The sequence below is a fragment of the Falco naumanni genome, chromosome 9, assembly GCF_017639655.2.
Source record: "Falco naumanni isolate bFalNau1 chromosome 9, bFalNau1.pat, whole genome shotgun sequence".
Taxonomy (NCBI): Eukaryota; Metazoa; Chordata; class Aves; order Falconiformes; family Falconidae; genus Falco; species Falco naumanni.
The window spans coordinates 21,460,407-21,487,084 of NC_054062.1; the positions used below are offsets into that span (position 1 = coordinate 21,460,407).

General features: G+C 39.9%; 1 protein-coding gene across 4 annotated transcripts in view; it reads left to right on the forward strand.

Annotated features, from left to right (window-relative positions):
• The window catches only part of SORCS1 (sortilin related VPS10 domain containing receptor 1), a 304,488-nt gene that overhangs the window by 196,325 nt on the left and 81,485 nt on the right, over positions 1-26,678 (forward strand). For all 4 annotated transcript variants that reach the window (XM_040607385.1, XM_040607386.1, XM_040607387.1 and 1 more), the window contains exons 5-6: positions 3,486-3,559; positions 19,074-19,138. In XM_040607385.1, the coding sequence (XP_040463319.1) occupies positions 3,486-3,559; positions 19,074-19,138 (139 nt within the window). The remainder of the gene's footprint in view (positions 1-3,485; positions 3,560-19,073; positions 19,139-26,678) is intronic.

Below are 26,678 nucleotides of genomic sequence, written 5' to 3' on the forward strand. Positions count from 1 at the left end.
GGGGGAGGTTTCTACTTCACAGAATATTAGGATTTTAAAAAGAGAAACAAAGCAAACCCAGACTGTTAATGATTGTTAAGTACTCAAGTATTACGCAGCAAAATAAATATACAAGAGAAAAGGAAGAAAGAAGAGAATTATTCCCTGATGAGCAAGGGTCAAATCTGAGAGATCAATACAAGATTTGTACTTCATAACTGTTTTGTCTCAGTAAAAACAGAAATGTCAGATCACTACTTGGTCCTCAGATGAAAACATACATTGAAATTGTAATAGGTTCCTTTTCTATTTGTGGTTGAAAAAGAAGTGTAGCGAAGAATATTATCTAACTTCAGTCTAATAATGAAAATTGTCATCAGACAACAGTGCTTGCCAAAGAAAATAAAATGTCATCTCTGAAGGGAATGCATGCGTAAGTCTGTCACAAGGAGTCCCAGGAGAGAGAGAGGGCTTTTATAACAACAAAAAAATATGATGCTGGGTTTGAAAAATATCCATACAAGCACTATAATTGCTAAATGGGGGAAAATAATCCCAGCTGTATCTTAACTGATACTTGACAAAAACCTAGCCTCCAAATATTTCTTTTTTCTGGTCCAACTAAATAAACTCAGTCCAGAATGAATGATACTTTGAATAAAATATCTGAAAACATCCTCACTGCAAGGGATTTTTTTTTCTTTTTGTGGGCAGTGATACATAAGATGGGGAATTGCCCCTTTGCTAAAGATAGATTAGTGCTGCTTGTGCTGCTGTGAGTAAAGGCTGAGACTGGTGCTGAGATAATAGCAAACGAGCAAAAACCTTCTAAAGCCCGGTTATTAAAGTGTCTCATCAAAGACAATGACAGCTTTGGGCATGGGTTCCCAGGGAGTTGATATTTCCCTTTGAGCGCTGTTGCCTTTTCTCATGCACTGTCTCCAGCTCACTGGGCACTGGCCTCTAATTTGAGAGCCTAGTCCTGACAGTAGAATTACTATATCAGTTTCCTCCCTGTGAAACAAGCTTAGGAAGTCTTGCATTTCTCCACTTTTTGCCTGAATCATGTCTCATTCAGGGCACACACTAATAGAAAGCAGGGCTCCCCGGGTGCTGTGCAGCATCACAACTTCTGTTCTGCTGGGGGACTTGTCGGATGCACCAGATGAACAGCCCCTCTGAAGAGTTCTGCTGAAATAGCTGGAGGGAAGCAGTGCCACTGGGGCCATTCAACCACCTGGTGCTGCAGTGGGACAGCAGGCATGGAGTAGGATGCTACACAAGCACAGAGAAAGGTTTTGCAGGCTGTAATTAATGCATTCTGGATACTGTTACTATCACCAGCAAATTCAGAAAGGAGGTAACCTGCTGAAAGATGTGCTTAGGGAAACAAGAGAAGGAGTAGGATGAGAGATACTAAAGGGGAAAACCAAGATTTACTGTGATGGTTTCAGCCATCTGAACATCAGTGTCCATGGAAAGCTTGTATCCTATATATCCCTTGTCTGGAAACACAGAGGTGTTTGCTGAGTTGTTTGGATTGCTCCCTTATGTCAAAGACGTATTACCTGGCATGGAAGAAACTACTTTGCCATGAGGGGTAAAACATTGACATTAGAGAGAGAGATTGACAGTATTATTGTTATGTTTTTAATTTTGCTGCAATTATGAAAGCAGGTCTAGAAATGGATTTTGAATGTGAAGGGGGAAAAATACTCTCTGTAATGGTAAGGTTCTTTATTAGGTGACCTCAGAGGACTCTGCAAAAGTAATTGTTAAATGTTCCTAAAGGTTTTCTTTAATTTAAAAAGTGGACATTTTCCTTAGTTATAATTAGGAGCTCCTGAAGTTTCAAATAAGAATGTGTCTAGAATCTTCTACATAAGGAAAAAGCACAAACTCACTACTGAAGCTTTAAAAGTGGATGCAATTCTATCCACAAAGCTAAACTGGTTTTCCTTTTTTTACCCTTGTTATCTTTTATTCCCTCCCCCTTCTTCCACCTCTCTTCTTTGACAGTGTTCAAGAGAAGGGGAGATGAGAAAAAGAGGTGAATTTTTAGTTTTCATATTTTAAAGTAGATTTCAATATATGCTAGTCTACTGTTTACCAAAAAGCTGTTGTAATTAGTTTCTCTGTGTCCTTCCAAGGTTTTACAGTAGGGAAGCTGAGAGATATAGGGGTTTGTGCTGGGAACGTAATGCAGAATAAGAAGTAGATCTCAAGGTTTCTTACATCTCAGTCTCATAATTCTTAAAATACATTCATATCATCTTTCTCATAACCCAAAGCTTTAAAATCAGCTTCTTTCTTTCTCAGTCATTCTCACAGACATCTATCTTCCTCTTCTGTGCCAATCCACTGCCACAACTTGTTCAAAACAAAAAAAATTGTCAAGGTTTCCACATAAAGATTCAGATTGTTCATATTTTATACAAGATCCTGAAAGTGGTGTTGTGAAAAGGCAGATCACAGTTCAAAAAGGGGATCCAACAACTTCCTTTCCAGAAAAGGGGACTTACCAAGCCTACCAAGGAAGGGAAGGAGGGCAAATAAGATGAATCTGCAAGTAAAGTATATGGCTGACTGCTGCTGAGTGCTTCCATATGAGAAATCTGAAGTTAAATAAAGCAAAAGAAAGAATCGAAGTGAGCCTTCCCTCTACTGTCCTTCTGATAATTATCTGATGGCAGCCTTTATGGAGAGCAGCTGTTTGTAAGTGCTCTCTAACAGTAACATTTGTATATCATTCTACAAACACATGTCAAAGTATTTATAATACCTGTAACATGCCTTTTTGCTGACCTTTTTCAGTCTGGTCTGGTATTTTTCATGGAAAGATTTTCTGAAGTGATTGATGTGTTTGAATATTGTTTGTGTAACCAGAATAAGAGAAGGTGTCGCGTTGTTTGCAGGAGATGGACAGGAGCAAAGAGAGAATTGAGGGTTTCTGTGGTACAAGTAACTTGTGCTCTTTAAACTCATTCAGTCCTGCAAGAGAAGTTTAGACATATTAGAGCACTTTTTTGGTGCCAGATTGAACAAGCTCTCTAGGGATAGCTATAGTAAGTGGAAAGAGAATGACCTCCTGACATAATATCAAAGCAGGCAACTGTTTATACCTGTTGTCAGAGCTAGGGTAGGATATCAGACTGCTGTATGTCTGGTGTCCACCACAAGTTTGAAAAAGGAAAAGGCAGCATTCCCACACTGCACAATTTTATTTTCTGGGAGTGCCATGAAGACCTAGATGGTAAGATTTCAGTCATGGCAGGTCGCTGGCTCTGCCCGTACGGTGGTCCCTCAGTTAATACCAGTTGTGTCTCACACCACACAGCTCAGTATTGCCTCTGCTGCTTCTCAGCTGCCTCAGGTGTGTCCCTTTGAGACTGGAGTATGTAAAAATCCAAGTCACTATCTGAGAAGTGATGCAGGCTTCTTCAGATTAATTTCTCTATTGTCTTTGTGTTTTACTGTGATTCCTGACTGTTTGTTTTTATCCTCAGTTATTCAGTTCAGTGGAGTTTGGCAGAAGATGGCTGCTTCTTCATGAGGGAGTTGCACCGAACAGGTTCTACTGGTAAGAGCAAAAAACCCTTCCTCATTTCCTATACATAGCTGCTCCATACATACAGAAATGTTGAAATGGGGGCTTGAAGGCAAAGTGGCTGAATACAATCCACACTGCTGATTTGTTGAGATTAATTTAGAACTAGTATGAACAGGGCATTATTCCTCCTGTTACGTGTTTATACAGCACTTGAAAATGGGGTCTTTGATCTAGTGATGATGCACAACTGAAATATACTGAATAATAGTCTGAAGAAAGCATTAATTTGGGAGGGGAGAGTTCTATAATTTCCTGTGAACATTTTGAGTTCAACTGCAACTCTGTACAGCAGAAGCTTGTTTGCTTTTGCACCAAATATAGAGAAGATATCATTCTGGTACTGCTACCCGGGAGGGCCAAAGGCTTGAAGACTTGCAGTCTTTGAGGATACTAGCATTTCTGACACTAGTAACAGTGGACATCCTCCAGTGGCTGGTGTTAATGCTGTTAGCTGCTGTTAGTTCTGTTTCACACACAGTTCTTCATTAGGAGCTTAAAATACTCTGCAATATTGCTTCTAAGTAACGGTGCAAAATTTTGAGTTAGGTTTCAAGATATATGTATCAGCCATGTGTGAGTTCCTCTCACTGACTCTTTGAATGTCAGTCAGTTACAGCAATGGCAAAGCATTTGTATGTTTTATGCCAAAGTTACCTTAAAGAAATATTCATAGCTCTTTGTCACTGATGCAAGCTTAACTGTTTGCTGCATTAACTTGCACTATACAAATTCACTTAGCGCCGTAGCCTACATGGTTATGATAGAATCTGAGCATCTCACATTTTTTAATATATGGGGTGTTTGTAATGGAGGATTTGACTTCAGATTCAGACACTTCTAGCAGCCACAGCCTCTGAAAAATAGCCCCTGGATGTATGTCCAAACTTTATTCTGCAGTTCACTACTAGCAATTTTCTTTGGTTTTGGAGTCTCATCTCCTTCAGTTTTAATCATCACAAATTTACCCCATGGTTCTGGTGTACTGATTCTCTTCTAGTGATTCTGATTCCAGGCAGATCTCTTTGCATTTGCTTTCCATAGCGATGATTTGCATAACCACTGCAATGCTCTGTAACTACACTTGTAGTGTAATACTTAACTGAAACACCTCCACGCTGTCACGTGATGGCAATTAGTGTAACTTTGACTTATGTGGAAAAGAAAGCCAAGGCACAAAGGAGACACAGGACTTTTCCTGCAAATAGGGTTGTAATAGTCTAAGTCAAAGATAAATTCACTTTTATATATTGCCTTACTCCTCTTTTTGCTTACACTGGTGTAAATTTTTGAGACTTCTCATCAGCTCTTTATGGAAGCAGTAGTCCACCTGTGAGCAGAAGTTGGCTTATGTCCTGTGAATCTGGCCTTTAAAAGAGAAGCTTTTGATAAAATAGTAATCTTGAAGTCAGGAGGAGCTCAACCAGATGATTAAAATGAGACTCCCATGGTAGCTTCTAATATAAGTTTGTGCCAATAACACAGATTTTGAGCATATCAAGATTCAGGAGAGGTTCAGTCAAATATTTTCTTTTAATTTATGAAAGAAGTAAGAGCTCTAGGTCAAATTTACTTCCAAAATTGAATTTATATTTGGTCTGCAAGGGATATACCAGAGATTTTGTTTGCTGCTCCTGCTTTTTAATCCTTTCTCAGAACCCATGTTAGCTGAAGCTTTTGCAAAATAAATTCAATTTTTAGCTTATACTTGTTTTTGTGTGATTGTCTGTATAGACAGGCATGTGTATACCACTCCTATTTCTTTCCTACAGGACTCCTAACAGGGTTTCAAAGTGTCAGATGCAAAAAGACAGCCCCACACATGACTTGATTTTTCTGGGCTAATGAAAGAAGAAGGTCCTAGAAATCTGGGGACCCAGTCTTTGAGACATCCAACAAACTTGTACTCACTGAAGCAGGTCAGAGAGCTGGAAAGAATGTCACTGTTCCTAGATCCCTGTGTCTTGTACTGCACTCCAAACCTTTTGAAGTTTCTCATCATTACTTACAGTAGTGGTTTATTGTGAGTTGAGCTGATGGATGCCCGCAATAAGAATAATGATGAAAATGATAATTTTTCCCTTTCCATGGAGCTCAAACTTTGAAGGCCTCTTAGAACCTAACAAATAAGAGAACTCAGGCTTGGAGCTTCAAAGGCAAAGAATAAGTTGAAAAGATGAAAAGATGTTCCAACCACCTATCTAATTCCCTATGGCCATAAACAAAACATGAGACTGCAAGCTTGTATTTTCACCTTGAACAAAATGTCTCTTGCATAACACACCTCGGTGTGAGCTAGACCATACTTCTGCTATCAAAGGCAAGCATAATACAACTTGTGGAGACACTGCATCTCATTCTGGCTTATTTGTTATGATCACCATCACCTTGGAAAAAAAGTAGTTAGCTGCAATTATATGGACACTGCCTGTCCTTAAAGCCATCCATGGTAGAAAACAGAGCTTTGCATGTGCAATTGAGAACATGTACACCACAAAGAGCAACACTGAGCTTTTCTATGCATTTACATTTCTGTGCAGACAAGTACCTGAGGACAAAATAGACACTGAAGTGCTGAATCAGAAGGGCAGCGCTCTGCATGCAGAGTGTGGCCACTGCTGACTCCCCATGCAACAAAAGCAAAAGGGAACTGGGACATAAGAGGGTGCAGATGTACAGTTGAAAATCAAATTTCTACAGCTACATCTCTATAGCCAGTGCTGATATACAAGTTGGGTGGAGCCTTGTTCAATGCCCTACGATATGTTTATGCTTTGTTTTAATTAATTATTAGACATTTTGGCTTGGAAAAATACAGAGTCTAATCAACCTGAAAAGTTGGAAGACTGACTTCCACTCATTCATAAAGGCAGAAATGAATAGTGAAGGAAAATGTCTTCAAGTCACAGCTGTCAAGGAAAGCAGACTGGGATAATCTCTCCTGTTCCTGGTGCTTTCTCTAAATCAAATGGTTCTGAAGGGATCAAGCAGGGCACAGCTGTATTGTGCAGAGAATAAGGGCTATAATATCTGTGGAGAATGAGAGCTATATTCCAATATCTAAGGAAGGCTGAGAAGTTGCTTTGTTACAGACTGCTTTCAGGACTATCCAAACTGGGACTTTTCTAAGATCAGGAACACACGAAGCAAAGCCTTTGGCATCAGGCCTTCTTGAGGCTGCATTTACTTAACACTGCTTCTTCTGATGGGGAGGGAATATCTGGATTTGAATGGTTGATGAAAGCAAAGATGCGTTTTCCTGATTGCTCACTGATAATTTAATTGCCATTTTACTCTGTCATGTGGTCTTCTGAATAGTTTGTGGGTCACTCTAAGGCTTGTGAATAAACACCGTTGAGCTTGCTAGTTTTAGTCTTGGGAAGGCTCTGCCTGCAAATGCTGTCAGAGAAACCGTAGTATCTGTTTCAGCTGCATTTCTTATATCTGTTTTGAAGATAATTTTCTTTTTTATTTGCTTATGTTTGACTGCTCTGTGAATCCCCTCCTACTACCACCCTGGAGAAATTTAAACCCCTGAAGAACAACATTAAAGCAGTCTGCTGATGCCTGCTGCATAACTCTGAGAAAGCATTCTGTGTAGAGACAACTCAGCTCCTTGTAGCTCCTACATATTTTGTGTTCTTGTATCCTCTGTTTCATTAAGAGGAGTCATTAACGTGAAAATAGAATCTTTGTTCAAAGCTCCTCTGTTCCCCCTTTTCATTCTTCCATCTGGCAGCTCTAAGTGATGCCCTGACATCCACACTTGCGATGAAAGAGATTGTAATGTCACTGTTTGGAGGAAGATATCAGATAGGGGATGAGCAGATAAAGTCAAACCTCTAAAATGAGAGGTGACTGGAGTTTTCTTATCTTAAAAAAAAAAAAAAGAAAAGGACAAAAAAAGATCTGTAATTCTCTACCTCATTTAGAGGTTGTAAGGACACATTTGTGCTGGGCAGGCTTTAGTGATGGGCTATTGTAAAATTTACACTTCTAATTATTGCTGTTATTTGGGTATCTTATCACATTCCTGTCTACATAATATAGGTATGTGAAAGTGGTATACTGAGGAAAGCATAATCCACTCAGAGTCAATCACATGTTGTGTGTCTGCTGGAAACATAAAAGACCACACTGCATACAACCCCAAGGCACTGCAGTTCTGCACTGTATCAACAATTTTCATGTTTTTCATTACTTCTCTGGCAGGTTCTTGAGATTTTGCTGTTTAATGTAGTGTGACAGAAAAACACATGGAAGTTTTCAAGGTGCTTAGTAATTCTGGAACTCTGCTCTATGAAACTACTGTAATTACTAGCAAGGAGTATTCTAAGCAGTATTAGTTCAGCAGGGTAATACAGAAACAGCAAGTTAACATAAATGGATTATTGCTGATAGCAGAGTATTTACTAATATAGTTGGCATTAGGGGAAGAGAGCACAGTAGATGCTAGTTAGAAGAGTTGGGTAAATGCTTTATCTAAATAATTCTGAGTTTATTTTTGTGATACTTGGTGATTTTCAGCATACCCTTATGATGGAATTTTGCTGGCAAGGACGCTGGTTTGTAGTGAATACAAATGTGAACACAATTGGCAAACCAGTCATATTAGGAATTACTTTGCTTTTATAAAGTGGTCCAGTCATCTAGTCAAAGTTCAAAAATGATACCTTGTGACTTGCAAATCCACATATTCATGACCAGTAGCTGCAAAAAAGGCTAGTCAAAGTTCTTATAGTTCAGTATGGCCAAAATATATACGCAGAAATTGCTCATTAAAAGCCAGATTTTTATTCTGGTCCTCAGATCAAGTCATGCCTTCAACCAGAAATTTTTTTCTGAAAGTCAAGGTATCACAATTAGAGTTGGCCTTGAAAAAATAAAAATAAAAGGTTAAAAAGCTCATTAAAGTGTCTGCAAAATGTAATGGTTTTTAAAGCAAAATGAGACATTTTCTGAAAAGATTCTCAGCTAATTCTAATCATAACCTTACCTTGAAAAACTTAGTGGGGGTGGTGGTGGTAAAGAAATAAAGCCAAATAACGGAGGTGTCTTACAAACTAACATAAAATGAACAATATAAAAGCCCAGCTAGTAAATTATATCATCAAATTACAATTATTAACTTATACGGTATTTAATATAATGTATGTAATACATTAATATATACATGTATGTAATGTATTAACTATATATAACTGTAGCACTATATTAAGTGTTATTGATTTTTATTATTTTTAACTTATTTGGCTATTGCACTCAGACAAGCAAGTAGCAGAAATGCAAAAGAAATACCACTCTATACTTCAAGATCAGAGAGCTTTAATGATGAGAGGGCTGGAGCACCTTTCTTATGAAGAAAGACTGAGACAGTTGGGGTTGTTCAGCCTGGAGAAGAGAAGGCTCCAGGGAGAGCTTATTGCGGACTTTCTGTACTTAAAGGAGGCTTACAAGAAAAATTGACAGACTCTACTGGTGCAGAGACCGTAGGTATGGGATGAGGGGTAACAGTTTTAAATTTAAAGAGGGCAAATTTATATTAGATATATGGACGAAATTATTTACTATGAGGATGGTGAGACACTTGCCCAGAGAAGCTGTGAATGCCCCATCAAGTGTTCAAGGTCAGGATGGATGGGGCTTTGAACAACCAAATGTAGTGCAAGATTTCCCTGCCTGTGGCAGGGCGTTGGACTACATTATCTTTAACAGTGCATTCCAGCCCAAACCATTCTATGATTCTACAATGTCTTAATTAGGCAAAAGATACAGCTCAGGGCATTCATGCACCACATAAGTATAACAGGCTGATTAGAAGTAAACACATACTGTAGTATATCTCATTTCCAGTAGGATCATTGTCCATGATGTTAATGATTCCCTTAATTTACAGGAGATATGTCAGTTTGGTAAGAGATGTTGCCATGTCTCCACTCTGTCTTGGTTTTTTTCCTGAGTGTGAGAAGGAGAAGAAAATGGATGCAAACATTGTGAAAAAGCAGCCAACCAACCTTTCCCCTTAAACAATACAAAGATACGCACACACACTGAAAGGGAGAAAAAGATAAACTGGTAAGCAGCTGGGAGGACAGATGAGTAGATAGGGCTATATATGTGTTTCTTTTATGAGCAATGGCAAAGAAAGTTAATCTTCAAAGTAGAATTATAGAGTATATATCTTTTCTTTTACAGAGGAGGCTAGAGACTGCATTTTAAAAGCTCTGTGTTCATTCAAGCAGCTGAAAGCTGAAAACCTGGGGAAAAAAAAAGTGTCATAGCCCTGTTAAAAACTTCATTATATTCAAGCAGTCAGAGCAAGCTGGGTGAGCTGTCCAAGTGTTCTTGTCAGATCTTGGCTTGGTGAGATTAGCACACTCACCCAGGTGGGCTGAGGTAATTTAAATGGCATGGTATCTGGGCTGTTTACAAATAATGCTGTGTATTGCTGGGCAAGACCTTTTAATCGCTGCAGGGCAACTGCTGGAGGCTGACAGGGAAGAAGCCAATCAAAGGGCATTCTGACAGCTTATCCAGAAAATCATCCACTTGATCTAACACACGAGCCATACCTAATGAGTTGAATTTTACTAGAAATGTAATTAAAAATATATGTATTTCATAGCTTAAATATGGTGGAGATGGGCACATGCCACAGGGGGTGTGTTCACAGAGGACCCACGACAGTTTTCAGAAAGTCTGAATTAAACAGGTGACTGACAGAGAATAGCAAGAGTAGTGAATTTTGCTTGATTGCCATCTTTTTTTTTCCCCTGAATTGAACACTACACTTTTGCTTCCACTTTGGCTTTGGGAGAAAGTCAGACCGAAGCTCTTTGCTTCTGTAACACAGGCTGCTATTACCTTGCTAATATTTTTAGGCAGCTTCATGGCTGCCAGCTCAAAGATAACAGATGAGCTGCAGGCAAGCAACACTGCCAGGGACCAGAGCAAAGAGCAAATCTGCAACTGTGCCCTTCCTTGGCCCTTACCATGCTGCTGCTGCTGCTAACATGCTGATGGTGAGCAGCAGACATTAGAGCACTTTGTCACCGTTCAGTGCCCCTGACATTTACCATTTTCTCACCAGAAAGGTCAGTGTTGCATCCTGCCCAGCCAGAGTGCAAGGAAGCATACTTTCAGTTGGCAATTTTCTCTAAAGATCTCACTTGGCTTTTCAATAGATTTAATGAAAATCTCTGCTTACAGTTCACAGTCTTCTGGACCCTAACATAGCTTTATTGTTTTGGTATAAATGAATGTTGAAATTTCATAGACTTTTTTTGGGAATTAGGATTTCATTCCTCTCTGGCTTCCAGAGATAGAAACTTTCCAGCCCCATGTGGGTCAGCAAGGACAGAAAAATGACAGGCAGCATCCTTTTTCTGTTGCTGTTAAAAGCTCATTTAGACTCTTTGGATTTATGACAAGTTTTAGTTCTTAAGAAACAGATCCACAGTATATATCTTTCATCCCTAGACAAGGCTGAGAATATTGCTAAGTCACATAGCAGGGGTTGATAGACTTCTAGTCCTCTGAGTCTATAACAACTTGATTCTCTAGTCCCACTAGTCTCTTGAGAGAACTTGTTACTCATAATCAAATCAAGATTTGTCAGAGCAAAATATAACTCCTCAGTCCCAAATCCTGTTTGGCAGAGTTCCACCATGTAAGAGGAAAAAATGTTCTCAGCCCTATTTGATTTTCATGGGGACTCTAAAGGTGGGAGTAAAATAGGAACTTGAATGTTCTCCTAAAAGTCATAACTGTATAGAACCTTGACCATTTACCTGCCTCTGCCCCCTTCCTCCCCTTAGAGTCTTGTCCTCCGTTTGTGAATAGGGAGAAGAGGTATATTCACCTGAATAGTGAAAGGAATGAAACCAAGCTAGTTAGAGATGAGCCTGGGGGTGGCATGGCAGGGTTGGAGGTGAGATCGATAGCTCAACTGAAGTGGATCTATGCCAGTGCCCAAAGTCTGAGCATCAAGCAGGAGGGGCTGGAAGCCATCGTGCAGCAGGAAGACTGTGCCATAATCACCATCATGGAAACATGGTGGGATAACTTGCATGACTGGAGGGCTGCAATGGGTGGCTACTACCCCTTCAGAAGTGGTAGGCAAGGAAGGAGAGGTGGTGGGGTAGCGCTGTATGTCAGGGGGTGTTTTGACTGCCTAGAGCTGAATGATGGTGACAGTAGGGTTGAGAGTTTATGTGTAAGAGTCAGGGGGAAGGCCAGTACGGCAGATATCCTGATGGGAGTCTGTTATAGACCACCCAACTAGGATGAAAAGACAGATGAAACATTCTACAAACAGCTAGGAGAAGTCTCAAGATCACTAGCCCTTGTTCTCATGGGGGACTTCAACCTACCAGATGTCTGCTGGAAATACAGCACAGTGGAAACAGGAGGTTCCTGGAGTGTGTGGATAACTTCCTGACACAGCTGGTCAGTGAGCCAAGCAGGAGAGATGCTCTGCTGGACCTGCTGTTTACAAACAGGGAGAGACTGGTGGGTGATGTGGTTGAATTGCACAAAATTATGTCGTTTCATCTAATTGTACAATGTGGGAAAGAATACTACAGAGATGTAGTAAGGAAAATCTAATTAGGTCATTTTCAGGGGGTATTAATTGGCCAGATAGAAAGGTATGAAGTGCAGATTTATGCCTGTCTGGAATCTGACCCTGTGTTTCTAAAACATGTCAGGGCAATCTGGTTAAGAGATATTAAAGCTAGAAAGCAATCTTTAAATCATATCCCAGGAATAGTAAAATCTGTAAAAATTTCACATAATAGGGACTGAACTAAAGAAACCACAAAAATTCCCTCCCACACTAAGCTCCCTGGCACAGATTCACTGACCTTTGCAAGCAAAAAAGCGATAGAAAGTATATGCAAAGTCCTCATGGAGTCAACATAGTAGTAAAAGAAAAAAGAGCCTGGAGGACTTTCAGGCTCTGTTTTTGTCTCTGCCACATAACAACTGTGTGATCTTGGTCAAATCAGTGAGGTCACTGTGCTCTTGACTAATCAGTGGAGTTTATCTACAAAACTGAGAAGAAAAAATTTCCTCAACCCTTATTTCTAACTTGGTCTACTGGTCTTGTACTTTTCCATAGGTCTTGAACAAATCAGTAGCATGCAGGGAAGGTTACTTAAAGGTTGATTGTCAAGTATTTTTTTTATCCTTTGAACAAAAAGCTCCCTGTTCGGTGCTACATGTTACTATTTTTATGAATGGCAATTAGGATTTAGAGTGTTACAGAAGTGGAACCAAAAAATTGTTGCTATGGAGGACTCCATGAACGTCATCCACTGTTGTTTTCATTTTGTCCTTTAAAACAAAACCAAACCCCTGCCATTCTGTAAGTTGGAATAAGCTGTCAATTTTTTGACATGAAGTGGCAGGATGTGACCCAGAGGCAATGGGGGAGCTGGTTTTGCATTCGTAAGATTTACGATAAGGGATCCACATGAGTGGTGAGGCTAAAGGAAGAAGATAAATCCCCAAAGGCAAATTCTACCAATAATTGAATTACAAAGCCATTATCATGCGCTGAAGAGAGCAACTTTATAGCTCAATTGTGACAGGATAAAGCTTGTTAGAATATTTATGTTAATAGGACAACTTTGGCATAAGGATTTTTGAGAGTATGTTCTCTCTTTCACCTGTCTGTTGCAGGTAATTAGTCTTTCTATGTAATGCAGGTATATGGTGTGCTCAAATGGGGGCTGGAAAGAAGGAATGATGAAGGTTGGGAGACATCTGAAAACACATAACATGTTAAGCACAAAGTCATCTGGAGAATGCAACTAGAGTCTAATGTCCAGAAAGAGAATCGGGACAGGTTGCAGGAATGGGAAGAGAGGGAACAGAGGCAAATGAACATTTTTAATGATGAGGGGTCAAACTGGATTTTCCAAGTGATGCGTCACTTTCCTGCTTGGTATTGCATTGCAGCCATTTCTAGTCTACTCTGTGCTGGTGTGGATAAGCTCAAAACGGCCAGAACTATGTGAATTCCATCCTGCCCACCTTAGCAGAGTCATACTGTCATCTGTAATTCATCTGCCATGCTTTGTTGCAAGAACAAATCTTACCTGGTTACCTCCAAAAGAAGGTGAGGGATAGTCATAGGAGTCCTGATTTTGCACTTGTTTATTTCCTCTGAGATGTGGGAAAGCTGCGTAATGTCTCTGTCTGCATATGAAGAATGAATGACATTTGCACTGGTTCTGTCTGTGAAAAGGGCATAGTAGCATTTCTGTTCTTCCAGCCTTTCATTCTGGGCCATTTACATTGAAGATTCTGTAAAATAACATTGTCTTTTATTGCCTAGCTTAAAAGACCTTTGATCTTAGCTGCTGTGAGCATGTATGATACAAGGAATATATACCAAAAGTTTGTTATCATGTTTCTTGTGCCTGTAGTCCCAGATATGGTGTGAATGTGTCTGAAATCAAGTACCTAAAGCCAAAGGCGCACAAACCTACTTTCCAGAATGCATAAGCCCTTGAGATGGAGCCCTTATTGTCCAGTGCTTCACGTTCTTTGTTTATGAAAAATGGTAGTTTGAAATTAAGTACATCAAGTGGAAGCTTTTGCTATCTTCACAATGCTGCCTTTTTGCAGTTCTGAGTGGTCTGACTGCCTTGCAAGCCTCATCAGTTCCCAGCATCCATAAACAATTGCTTTTGTCCCTAGAAGTGAAAAAAGATAGAAGAGGTGGAAACCCCAGGGTTAACAGGGTCTCTATTGAATTTCCTTGGCTCAGAAGAGTTGACAGGCCAAGGAAGCCAAGGTTTTAGAAATGTTTCAGACAGAGATGGCAAGGGATTGGTCACTGCAGAAATATGCCAACTAGCATTTGCTGTGCAATGGGCAGTGCCAGGCTGCTTTTGTTTAGTTCAGCCTAGTTCTAAACCAGGGGATGGTTCGGGGTCTTTCCCCTGTGCTGCTTCTCACGGTAGATGTAGAATCTGCATTCAGAGCAATTACTGCGTTGCAGCCAGTGATATCGATTTGTGAAGCGCTCAAGTGCAGATGACTATTTAGCAAGTTTGATGGTGATTAAAACTTTAGGAAGCAACTTTGTAATAGGACTGTGGGGGTCGTACATTTTTCATAATGTGAACATCTTCTGCGTAAAGGCAGTGGGGTCACTGCCTTGCACTCCCCGTGGCTTTTTTAAATCCTCATTTTCCAAAAAAAAAAAGATTTTTTTTGGTCTATTTTTTCTCTTTTCCTCCTTCTTTTTTAAAAACATCCAGACAATTATACCAACCAAACACAAAAAGCTAATCACAAAAATACAATAGGCACTGTTCAGCAGCAAGTGTTGCAAGCATATCCCTGGTGTACTGAAGTTTCAGGGAGTATTACAGAAAGCCTGAGATTAAAGGGACGGACAAAGGGCATGCTGGCATTTTACCATAAAGTGAAAACATAGGCTGTGACAAGAAGAAAAGTTTGTGGACATATGAGTGATTGGCCTTTGAGAACAGATGTTGAAAGGGAAGAACAGAATTGAGAAATATGAGAAGAAAGTGCTGCCGGCATAGCTAAAAAAAATTGCTCAAATAGGGCATGACAAAGTTTTGGGCTACTGTTTATTTTTAGTGAAATTTCTGAGATAAATGAGTGGATCCCAGAGCTTTGTTCATGTGTACCCTGTTCTTTGCAGGGTGCTTAGTTTATAAGCTATTGAATGCACATCACTTTTCCTTATTTAGCTCATGGAAGTGTACGTTGACCAGGTTGCATTGACCATGTGCACAAAAGATAATGAAGTAGAGCTGGCAGTTGTATCAAGTTAGAAACACTGAGTTTCAGGCTTGGTGTTATCTAGGGCAAATCCAGTATGTAGTTTCTTTCTTCCATGTGTGAAGCCTGTATTTATTGATCACTCTAGTTTTGGTATAAGAACCTTCAAATCCGGTCAACAGTCGAGACTGGAATGTCTTTCTAATCAGTTAGGTTTATTAGGTTTGTTTCATACTGATGCCATGGGCTTAATACTGTTAGTAATACTCAGTACATTGTCCTCCTCAGCTTCTAAGGATGATCCTTCCCCCCCCCCCCCCCCCCCCCCCAAATGAAGAAGCCTAGAAGACCCACTAATAATGTAGCTGAATGCTCAGTAGTGTTGTGATAGATCCGGTAGAGATACTAAAAATTTAAGATTTCTGATGTATATTCCACAGTTACCTATACCTTATTTCCAGTAGATGCTTAAAGACCTGATTGTCCTACGCATGCAAGAGGATATGTCTATCTTCCTACAAAGTGCATGTTCCCAGCTGCAGTTCAACCGAGAGCACAGTATTTTTCTCCTATTTATGCTCATTGTGGTCAATATTGCATTTCTGAATTTCTTCTAGACTTTCACATGCCATGTAGTAAATAATAAAGCTGAGGTAAGCTATATAATATATCTCAGGGCATTCTTTTTCCCCTTCACTTACGATCCATAGTTTATCTGTAATTCATGTTTTTAAATATAAGTAATAAACGTATTTCAGGTGTATTGTGTTACCTGCTTTGGGACCTTTATATGATCGCATGTGGGTGTCTGTGGTGTAGGTGTCCAGACCTCTTATATTCAGTGGAGAAAAACAGCCCTTTCTAGGATAAAGTTTGTCTTCTCATGAAGTCACATCTAACACAGCTCAGATGAACCATGGTGCAAAACTGGGTGTTTCTCCTCACTGCCTGCAAAGAGAGTTTAGTGTGGTTGTGACTGGCTCAGGATTAAATATCTATAGTGTATAACTGGTTAAGGTGAATATTACTTTAAGTGGCTTTTCTGGTGGTATGGAGCTATGTATAGAGAAATATCACAGGGCTACCACAGAACAAGACTGCATGATACAAGAAAATGTGACATTACAAAAATTCTGGTCCGTAAGCTCTCAGCAGAATCCAGATGGGAGTGATATGTTTCTGGATGTCAGCTGTGCACAGCTAATATTGATTTGAGCAGATATGTATTTGTATTTTGCCTGTCCTTTGCAACTGATTGTTCATGTTATCGTTTAGTATTATGTGCCTGACTGTGACCTTGCACTGTCACAAGTAAATTAAGCCTATTATAAATCAGAGCAATGATATGTGTATTTTTTAAGGTAGGAAGAAAGATCTAGCAGATGGGAAAACCTGGATATGGTTCTTGCCTCTGCCTCAGATGTCCTCTTTGACTTCAGGAACTCCCTTAGATTCTCTGGACTGTAGTTTTCCTCTTAATTTGTCATCATATTTCTAATTTGCAGGAGTTAGGAGACATCAAAAGAAAGGAAGCCCTTGAGAAGATGAATAATGTTTATCACCAGTCATGTTTCAGCCATCCTTGTTCTGTACATCCTTGGGACAAATGATGGCTTAATTCTACCTTGAATTGAAGCTTCTGCAGTCCCAATACTGGCTGTTGTAGTGTGAGACTAAGTTACATGCAGGTCACTACATCTGTAGCCTTCTAACTTTCAGGGCTTGGTGGGTCCAGATGTTTATATGCTGCTCTTAAGACATTTAAGAGTTTGATGTAAATTATGGCTCATATCACAAGTGAGAACAACAGTGACAATGATGCCCCATCCATCAGTGAGATGTCTCATTCTGAAGAGAAGTTGCCTGAGAAGATGCAAGAGCATTGTTTCTTGGGGTCAGGATAGCACTGTGAGGAGGAAACTCACAAAGCATCTGACTGTAGACTCACAGGCTTAAACTAGGGCAACAAGTTCTTTGCTGGCTGAATACTGTTATTCCATGTCTCTGAAGAGACAAAATGTTCAAATCTGTGGGATATAATCCCTGTTTCTTTGGAGAGTTCACATCCCCAGGGGGCTGTGTGAGGTCAGGAGGAGGAATGCACTGACAAAGCTGTACTTTATCTTCTGTAATAGCCCAGTTCCAGGTGTGCTTAAAGCCCACTTGAATAAACAAGAATAAAAAGGAGATATGCCAAATCAGAAACATAGTTCTGCGTTTTTTTAGAGCTGTTTGTCGCTGGCATCTATCTATCTTGAACTGAATTGTAACTAGCAGGCCCAGCATTTTGCCCCTAAGTCTGCTGATGACAGCAGGTAAAAGGAAAAAGCCCTAGGAAGGTACTCCCTTCCCACCCACTAGGTGTCAATTATCAGGAAGCAGAGATTTTAAATGTTAGTTGAATGTTTAGGAGAAAAAGACCTTGCCATAAATGTTATTGAAAATGGAGAAAAGGTGAAAGCAGTGCTGGCTCAGAGTCTTCAGTGAAACTTCTGCTTCCCAGCAAAGGAGGACAAAAAAATCCAAACCATTTCTAACTAGAGAATTGTTACAGATTTTGTCAAGCAAACCTAAGGATTAATCAGGACACAAATAGTCTTGTTATCATTTTTGTAATAGTTATTAGTTAATGCTCATTATGATTAAGGGCTGGTGCTGCAGTCAGTAGGAACTGAATTAAGGTCTAAATCACTGTTTGAATCCCACTTTTGATTTCCGGAAAAATAATGAGGCTTTGAACAGAACACAGCATCTAATTTGTCTATCGCTGGAAATGAATGATGTTGTTCCCTCATGTATCTATTAAGTTGGAGGTCAGGAACTAGAAAGAAACTGGTTGTTTAACCTTTAGCCTTAGTCTAGGATTATGACTTGGATGAGAAGACCAAGACGAGAAACAAGACTGACTGCCAGAGATGTTGCTGAGGCTGCTGTATGATGGGATTGGCACATACTTGCAGTCAGTACTGCCATAATTCAGACTGTCCATCAAACCAATGGTCATTTGGACTGTCCCAGGGAATTCTCAAGGCCAGCAGTGCCAGTCTAGGAGAACCTCAACAATGGCAGCAAAATGAGCCCATAAACCCTTTATTTGCAGTTCTCAATGTCTTTATGTTTTCGCTTGTTGATTCAGAGTGAACAGTCATTTTCTGAGTCAATCTGATATTTCTTTTATTAATGGAACACTGGTTTTATTAGATCAGAAATGATAAAATGTCTTAAGATGAAATGGGGTTTTAAAATGTCTTAATTAATGAGGGAATGTTGATCATTAGGAATGTCAATTAAGCAAATGTGCATAAAATGTCCAATATAAAGGAACAGCAATAATTAGTATGCTGGCAAACACTGTTATCCTATCAGTTAAAGTCTCCTGTATCCCACCCAGAACTGAAATGCATCCTTCTCACCAAATCAGGAGACACATCAAATGTCAGGTGCCAATGAGAATAGAAGCAAGTCTCCAGGTGAAAAGAAGTAAAGGGATCAGAAATAAACAACTCATAAGTACATTGGCATTGATTCAATAAAATGGTAGAATTTCTTTCAAATTTTCAAGTTTATCTTAGGGAAAACTCCAAAATACTTTCAAAATTATCAGCTCTTACTTGTGAGTGTGAATATAGGTGCAGCTAAACAGGATCTCCTGTGGAACTAATCTCAGATGTTCACACTAGCTGTTGTTTTTAATGCCTTTGTGTCAATCTGTTTTTTACAGGTCTATGATGGGTTCTGGTAGAGAGCCTGATCTTGTGCATCTGGAGGCAAAAACAGCGGATGGTCGTAAGTACAGCAGCTTCCAAATATTTTGATGTTCTGGACTGGCCTCATATTCTTTTAACCAAACAATGTCATGATGGAAATCTGACTTCTTTTTAGTGATTGACCCTAATACGAGTTCCAAGCCAGGTCAGTCAGAAGTGAAGTCTTTACATCAGAGCAAAAAGTTGGGATTAACAGGCTGTGAAAGGAGCCAAGAACATGATAAGGAAGAATATGTGATAATCAGTAATTGGAGTTAGTATATACAACACTATTCTTTCTTCCTATGTGATTTTTCTTCTTGTGAACATGGCATTGGAGAGAAGTTCCTGGGTCATAGAATCTAGCTGCTGTTATTTCACACAGTACATAATATCACCTTGTTCATAGCTTTGCAGTTTTAAGAAACCAGGGGTACTCTGCCTTAGGTACTACCTTTGAAAGTACCTCATCTGTCTCACATTAGGAACCTTTTAACAACCAGCCTAAGTGCATTCTTCACTGTTATTGCTTGTCCTGGCGTTGTCCTTCACTTTCATCAGCTCCTCTCCCTCCCTGCTTTGCCTCTTGTACTTTTCTCCGTTCCAGGAGCCTCCTTTATCTGCAACTCCAAAATTGGTTATAAATTCTCTCAGACACCAGCCTTTTCTCCTTCCATCCATGCTTCCTCAAGGTTTATCTTTGAGCTTGACTGCCTTTGCAGATCTTTGTCCATGTATTTCTTTTCCACAACACTGGGTTGCCTCAGGCAGGCATCACACTGAAAGCCTGACTGCGTAGATCTCATCATTGTAATTTCATATTTTTTCCCCTGTAAACAGCAGCTTTGCTGCAACATAACAAGCAGACTTTTACCATTTGCAATATATAAGTATTAATGATGCAGTCATTTAATTCCTTTAAAAATGGATAAAATTCTCCCCTGAATTGTATCCCTAAATGCAGTGGTGTATTATGTGTATTTTGTCATTGGAAACTTACAAACTCTCTGAAAAGGTAACTGCCAGGTAACCAGTTTTTTAACTCACTGAAATTTAGCATGAAAGAGAATTTTTTGGAAGATGAATTTTGAAAAGAAACAGTTGTGATAGAAACCATAAAGTTTTAAAGGTCTCCATTTCAAGATATGCAAGATTAGTAAAAGTAAAAGGATGTATTATCTCTATTTCTTATCATTTGTGATCTCAGATTATTATTTCTCCTCTCAATTTCACTTACCTGGACATGGCAGCAAGGCTGGGAACATGAGGCTTTCTATTTCTTGGGACATGCTAAATGAGGATGAATTATTCTAACAGGACAGTGTATATTTTAGCACAAAATATTACTGTTATAGGGCATTAAGAATTCGAGGTTATTGAGATGAAGCACTGCAATTGATGTTTAAGGAGCTATATTCTGGTGACGATTTTGAGGGATGTTCAGCTCACAGTGGGCAGAGAAGATGCCATGCTCCAAATGTGTTGAATGTTTAAGTTCTTAGGCTCTAATAAGAACATTTTGCACAGCTATAGCACATTTCTGCAAAAGATATCTCGAGTGCTTAACAAATTAGTAAGCTTTATTACAGCTTTTAGGATGGAAACCGAAAAACAGGTAGATGAAACTGCCTTCACTGAGGAGTCAGGCATATTAGTAAAGAACTGTGGAATAACAAATTATTGCTCATCAACTGAGCTCTAGTAAATGATTCTGCATGCTTATATTAGCTTAGTGGTAGGGCACCACAAATTAAGACTTTCTGTTCAGGCAGTGACAGAACTACTAATGTGAATATAGTGGTCACACCTTCAGCCAGTGGGGACCCCTCTTGCAAACCAGTCATTTAGATGGAACTGCTCATGAGTCAGGAGGTCCCCAGCTCAGCTCATTGGCAATATAAGAAAATGTGTTGGATTTTCAGTAAGTGCATGCTCTGTTTTGCCCGTTGTTCCAGGAAGCGTTGGTCTCTGGCATGGGATTACAGTGAGTAGCTGGAAGCAGTAACCTTGGAACATATCACAGCATTTTTTACCAGAAGACATTTGGTAGCACTGCAGGTCACAGGATTTTGAGACTGAGACAGGCTAAGGGTGTGCACATGGTCCATTACTCTAGTTACCATGACTTACTTGCTATATACAGATCTCTTGGCTACTAGAGCCTTCTTCTAAGTACTAAATCTGTCTCCTTTTCCTGGACAAAGTAACCATGACCCTCCAATGGATGAACAAACATTCCTTCTCTGGAATGAAGCAGCTGTGTCACTGCCAGTGGGGTGATGGGATGAAATGTGCTGAACTGAGAAAGGTATCTTTTTTTCAAGCTAAGGGTAATTTGCAAATATTTTTTTCATGGTGTTTTGTAGTTTGGTTTTTTTGTGTTTGTTTGTTTTTTATATTTTTGCATTTATTTATTTATGCTTTGTTTGGAATATCTCTTTTGAGAGTTAACCAAGTGTAAAAATTCAATAAATGGATTAAATTTGAAATGGTAGACTTGCCAAAACAAGGCAGAGAGAAAGAAGGAAAGGGGAGTGGTGTGGAAACAACTGCGCAATCTGTACAATAAAATAAAAGATTCTGCAGTGGAAATATGAGGGCTGAGCAAAAACCTGTTGAACTCAGTACAAATGAGAAAAAACAACTCATTCTTGTGCTGGTATCTTTTCCAGCAGAAGCTGAGTAGTACAAGTGGAGCTTTAGGTGAGAAAAAATAGAAATGTTAGCAGAGTATAGCGTTAGCCCATCTCCCTGGCAGAGTTGTTTGGGAATATGTATCAGCAACAGCCTTAGTATTGGGCTTTCCCTGCTAGAGCACCAGTAACTCTCTATCTCTGTTCCCTGATTATGGTCTGTCTGTGCATTTTATTTATTGTGTTTATATACATAATGTAAAAGGTTTGCAAGGACCAAAATAGCAGTCTTTTAGCAGGTATAAATCAGTAAAACTTCAGCGGCCTGTTGATTTACAGCTGTTGAGGATCTGGCTAGCAATGCTGTACCTGAGCTCACATGCTCCCTACTTATTTTTTTCCCCCATCATGATCCAGAAAAATCTGAACTCCTGAGCACACTGTGTCTCACCAAACTGGGGTGCATGTAGCAATGAACAAACCGAGTACAGACTGTGCAATTTAGTAGTATTGATGGAGTCAGATTTGCAGAGCTAATCATTGCCATTTATGCTTTTAATACTGTTGTGTAAATTTTGGAGAGTACCAGGCAAATTTTCATCATGTCAGGTGTGATGGTTTTATTTTTTAAAGGCTTCAGGCCCAATCCAAATCAAGTTGGAGTTGAGAGCACAGTGGTAAATTTTTTCTGGTTGGGAGAAGTTCATATGAACCTTATCTCACGTTTCCATTTGTACACTGGGTTGTCCCTGGTGTTCCACTTTGATTTTGGAATAGGATCAAAGATAAGTCAGCAAAATCAGCAGGAATTCTGACTTTTTTTTTGCCTGATTTCAGGTCAGCACCCCAGTAAGACAATTAATCCTCTACAGTTCTTAACTACATGATAAGCTTCTCTTTGTTACATTCACCACCATAGTCAGCAGGCAGAGTGACTGGTGGAAGTTAAATCTATGTTTGCCCAAATGCAGCTTGAAGTGCTTACAGAAGTTGTATAAACTTAATGACATGTGAGTTTAAGGTTTGTAAAGAATACACAAGTTCTGAAAGATCCTTAATTAGTGGCCTGATCTGTTTTGAGCTGGGGAGGGAAGGTTATTCCAGTAAGGCCTGATTCAAGCTAATTGACTTGGGGAGGTAATTTTTATTCAGGTGGTGCCTATTGAGGAATCCCGACTGTTGGTGAGAATTAGAAAAATGGATTCCTACAAGGCATTTGGAGACTAACTGGGTGCCCACTGGCCCTCCAGAGAATGGCAAAGCTGACTCAGAGAATGTTTAAGTGACAGTTTCTATAGATGCAAGTAAAGAAAACCAACTATTACATTTATGAGATACAATTTGCTTATGTAGATAGATACCAATTGATTTTGAGTAAAGTTTTTAATTTATGTAATTTTAATATTTTTTTAGAGTGTAGATGAAAGAAACTAATGGGTTTTCTAATGGGCTGACAAAAATTAAGAGTTTCTCTGATAGTTACAAAATACTTTTGTTTGCTTTGCTTTTCTTTTGCTGTCCTGATTTTCACAGCAACTTCTTGAAAGGTGCTGCTGTGATTACAGGTAAGGCCAATGCCTCACCTGGGGTCAGGAGTGCTCTGCTTGCTGATCAACAGGGATGGAGCATCTGGCCACTAGTGTCTCAATCGCAAAGTTGTACTAGGACTTCAATTTCTGTTTTCATAGAACATTGCTAGGAAGAATAAAATAATCACTGCAGCGGAAAAAACAAGTAGGCAACCTCGCCTGGCAGTGTTTTGCTAACATAGCTAGTGTGGTGAATTAATTCCTAAAGTGCCCTAAATCTGTGCAGTGATTTTTTTTTTCCTGATTGTGATTAGTATTTTTTCCTGATCATGATTAGTGTTTGTCCTGGAGAATGACATCTGTTAGTTTCTCTAATCATAGCCTTATGCCAGGAATGGCAGAGGATATACTTCCCATGTAAAGAAAGATTCCCAACTCTAATGGTAAACGAAGAAAGAGTAGTAGCAGGATAAAAACAGATTTGTGAGTAGTTAGTAAATGGGATGGCTTCATTTCACTAAGCTTCATTACTGGTTAATTGCTTTGCAGTTGCTGAGTCCTGGAAAGTTGCAAATATATTCCCCATATCATAAACATTTCACAAATCAACATTCAGACCAGATGGAAATCGATAAAGAACAGTCATTTTGTGTGTTTCTCAAAAAAAAGAGTAGAAATATGAAAGTATGGGAGAACATTATTAAATTTTTTAATTAATTGCCATGGCAGGTTGTGGATGCTGAAGATGTACTTGGACTACCAAGGCTCCTGGACAAATTCTTAAAACTTTTTCTAGGCTTCTGTTATTAGTCACTGTTGCAGAGGGGTTACAGGCCTGGGTCTTTCAGTGAGATATGTTGCTACCATGTTCTTGTGGTTCATTAGTTACAGGATGCATCATCCTTCCAAAGCAGAAACTATCCCTAATGTCTAAGCTGCTCAGTAATGAACTGGGATACTCCATAGTAAATCTGGAAGACAAACAAGTCATAGATTATGTGGATGCTCTTTGTATAAACCACTGTTTTGTCCTTAGTGGATTTATTTGTCAAGAGAAGGACACATTCCTCAATGAATTAGAGACAAGAAAACCAAAAAAGATACATTTGCAGTGAGTACAGTGATTTTTCCTCTGACTCCTCTTGTGATCAGATAAGGTTTTTGAAAGATATGCATGCAAACTTGGACAAGAAAGCAGTGGGTATTGGGGTTTGGTATGTCATCCAAAGTAACACTCTGCAACAAAGTGTCCTGAAGAAAGCCCTACTCTGCTTTAGGAAGGGATTTGAAACTCTCTTGTGTGTTTTTGAAGAGGCTGACCAGCCTCCAGTAACTAACAACCTTCCATCTCCACCAATTAAGCCAAGAAATATCTCTGGGAAAGACTGAATGCATTTCCCTTGAGAAGGTATTAGCATGGAGCTCAAGCTAAACAGAAAAGACTGAAGTATTTAATGGGACGGGGTCTCCCTGGCTCATAACTTTTGCTATGTGTTAGCATTTGCAATTCTCTTTCACCACTGAGACAGATTAATTTTGTCAGAGGTTTCCCTTACAAGATGTCTCCTCCATTCTTGTGTTCTGTGACTTTTCTTGCTTCCTCTTTAGAAACAGCTGCTGTTCCCTGAGAAGAATCCTACTCTAGGTGTCTAAAACTGTCAAAATCAAAGTGTCTGGGAGTGTAAGAGCTGGGAGTTGCTATGTTCTTCTCTCCAGGCACAGCATGACTTTGTTGTTGTATATTAAAAACAGCAGCTGTTGTTGGAGGTGAGGGTTCTGGAAATGAAAAGCATAATGTCCTAATTACCTATGGCAGGGAAAACATCTGTGCGGGAAAACTAATGAAATTAATTCTAGAGCTTAGCAACAGAATACATTAATTGACATTAATTAATGCTAAATTACAAAGCTCTGCCAATGGAATCACATAAAATGTCCATGAGAATCAAATGCCAAAATTAAATCCTTGAGTTAATGTGAGCACAGACAAACTTCCCTTAGGAAAAAAGCAGGATCCACACGCTGCAAGAAGCCTGCTTTTCCTTCTTTCTGTCTCCCGTAGCAGAGGGAGTTTTTCTTGGTGTGCACATCTCAGGGCTTGGGTGGTTGGGAGATTAGCTTAAGCAATTTCGGTGCTCTGCCCTTTAGTAGTTATTACTGGCATTTTAGAACTGAAGCCGTGGAGAATTGCACTGTAAAAGTTCACAGGAATTGCCTTAGTAAATCTTCATCAATGGTACAATCACTGCTGCACAGACTTCTGTGATCAGAGCAGAAATAGACATACTCCCCATTCCTCCATCAAAACAGGATCAAAAATACTTCGGTTGCCTCTAACAGATTTCAGTCTGGCCTGCTTTTTAAAATTTCTGAGGAAGGAGATTCCTTAATCTTCTTTGCTGGCTGGTCCAAGGAGCACCTATCTTGTTACCTCCTTGTGCTCCCAGGAGAGATAACCCATTTGCATGGGAAGTAAGGCAGCGTTGCAGTCTCCTCTTAGTGTTTCCCAGATGACCGGTGTGCCTGTGGAAGTAAAAAGTAACAATGGTGGTGGTGGAAAAAGAAGAAAACAAGGTAGGAGTCAGAGGTCTGATCCTATATAGCTCTGTGCTGGGTGATTCAATCCCATATGTGGAAAGCCACCTAGTCTTGTCAGCAGCTCAGACAGGGGGCGGTGGGGTCAGCCGTTTCAACTAATGCTGCTTTGTTTAAGATCGGGATTGCCAGGCATTTCACTCAGGAACCTTCTTGAGAGAATGAGAGAGCCCACCTGGAGTGCTGTGTTTAGTTCTGGAGTCCTCAGCACAGGAAAGGCATGGACCTGCTGGAGTGGGTTCGGAGGAGGGACACAAAAGCGATGAGAGGGATGGAACACCTCTCTTATGAAGAAAGGCTGAGAGAGTTGGAGTGGTTCAGCCTGGAGAAGGCTCTGGGAGCACCTTCTTGCAGCCTTCCAGTACTTAAAGGGGGCCTAGAAGAAAGATGGGGACAAGCTTTCTAGCAGGGCCTGTCGCGATAGGACAAAGGGTAATGGTTTTGCCCTAAAAGAGGGCAGATTTAGACTAGACAGGATGAGGAATTTTTTTAGAATGAGGTTGGTGAAACAGGTTGCCCAGAGAGGTGGAAGATGCCCCATCCCTGGAAACATTCAAGGTCAGCTTAGACAGGGCTCTAAGCAACGTGATCTAGTTGAAGATGCCCCTGCTCATTGCAGGGGGGGGTTGGGTTAGATGACCTTCAAAGGTCCCTTCAAACACAAACCATGCTATGATTCTGTGGGGGCAGGTGTGGGAGGTTACCCTTCATGATATCATGGGTTGAATTAAACAGGAGGAGTGGGAACCGGTTGTGTTGCAGGTGCAGAGATGCATGCTTGTGCTCCGTCTTATGACAGAGAGGGGACATGCTGCAGCACATA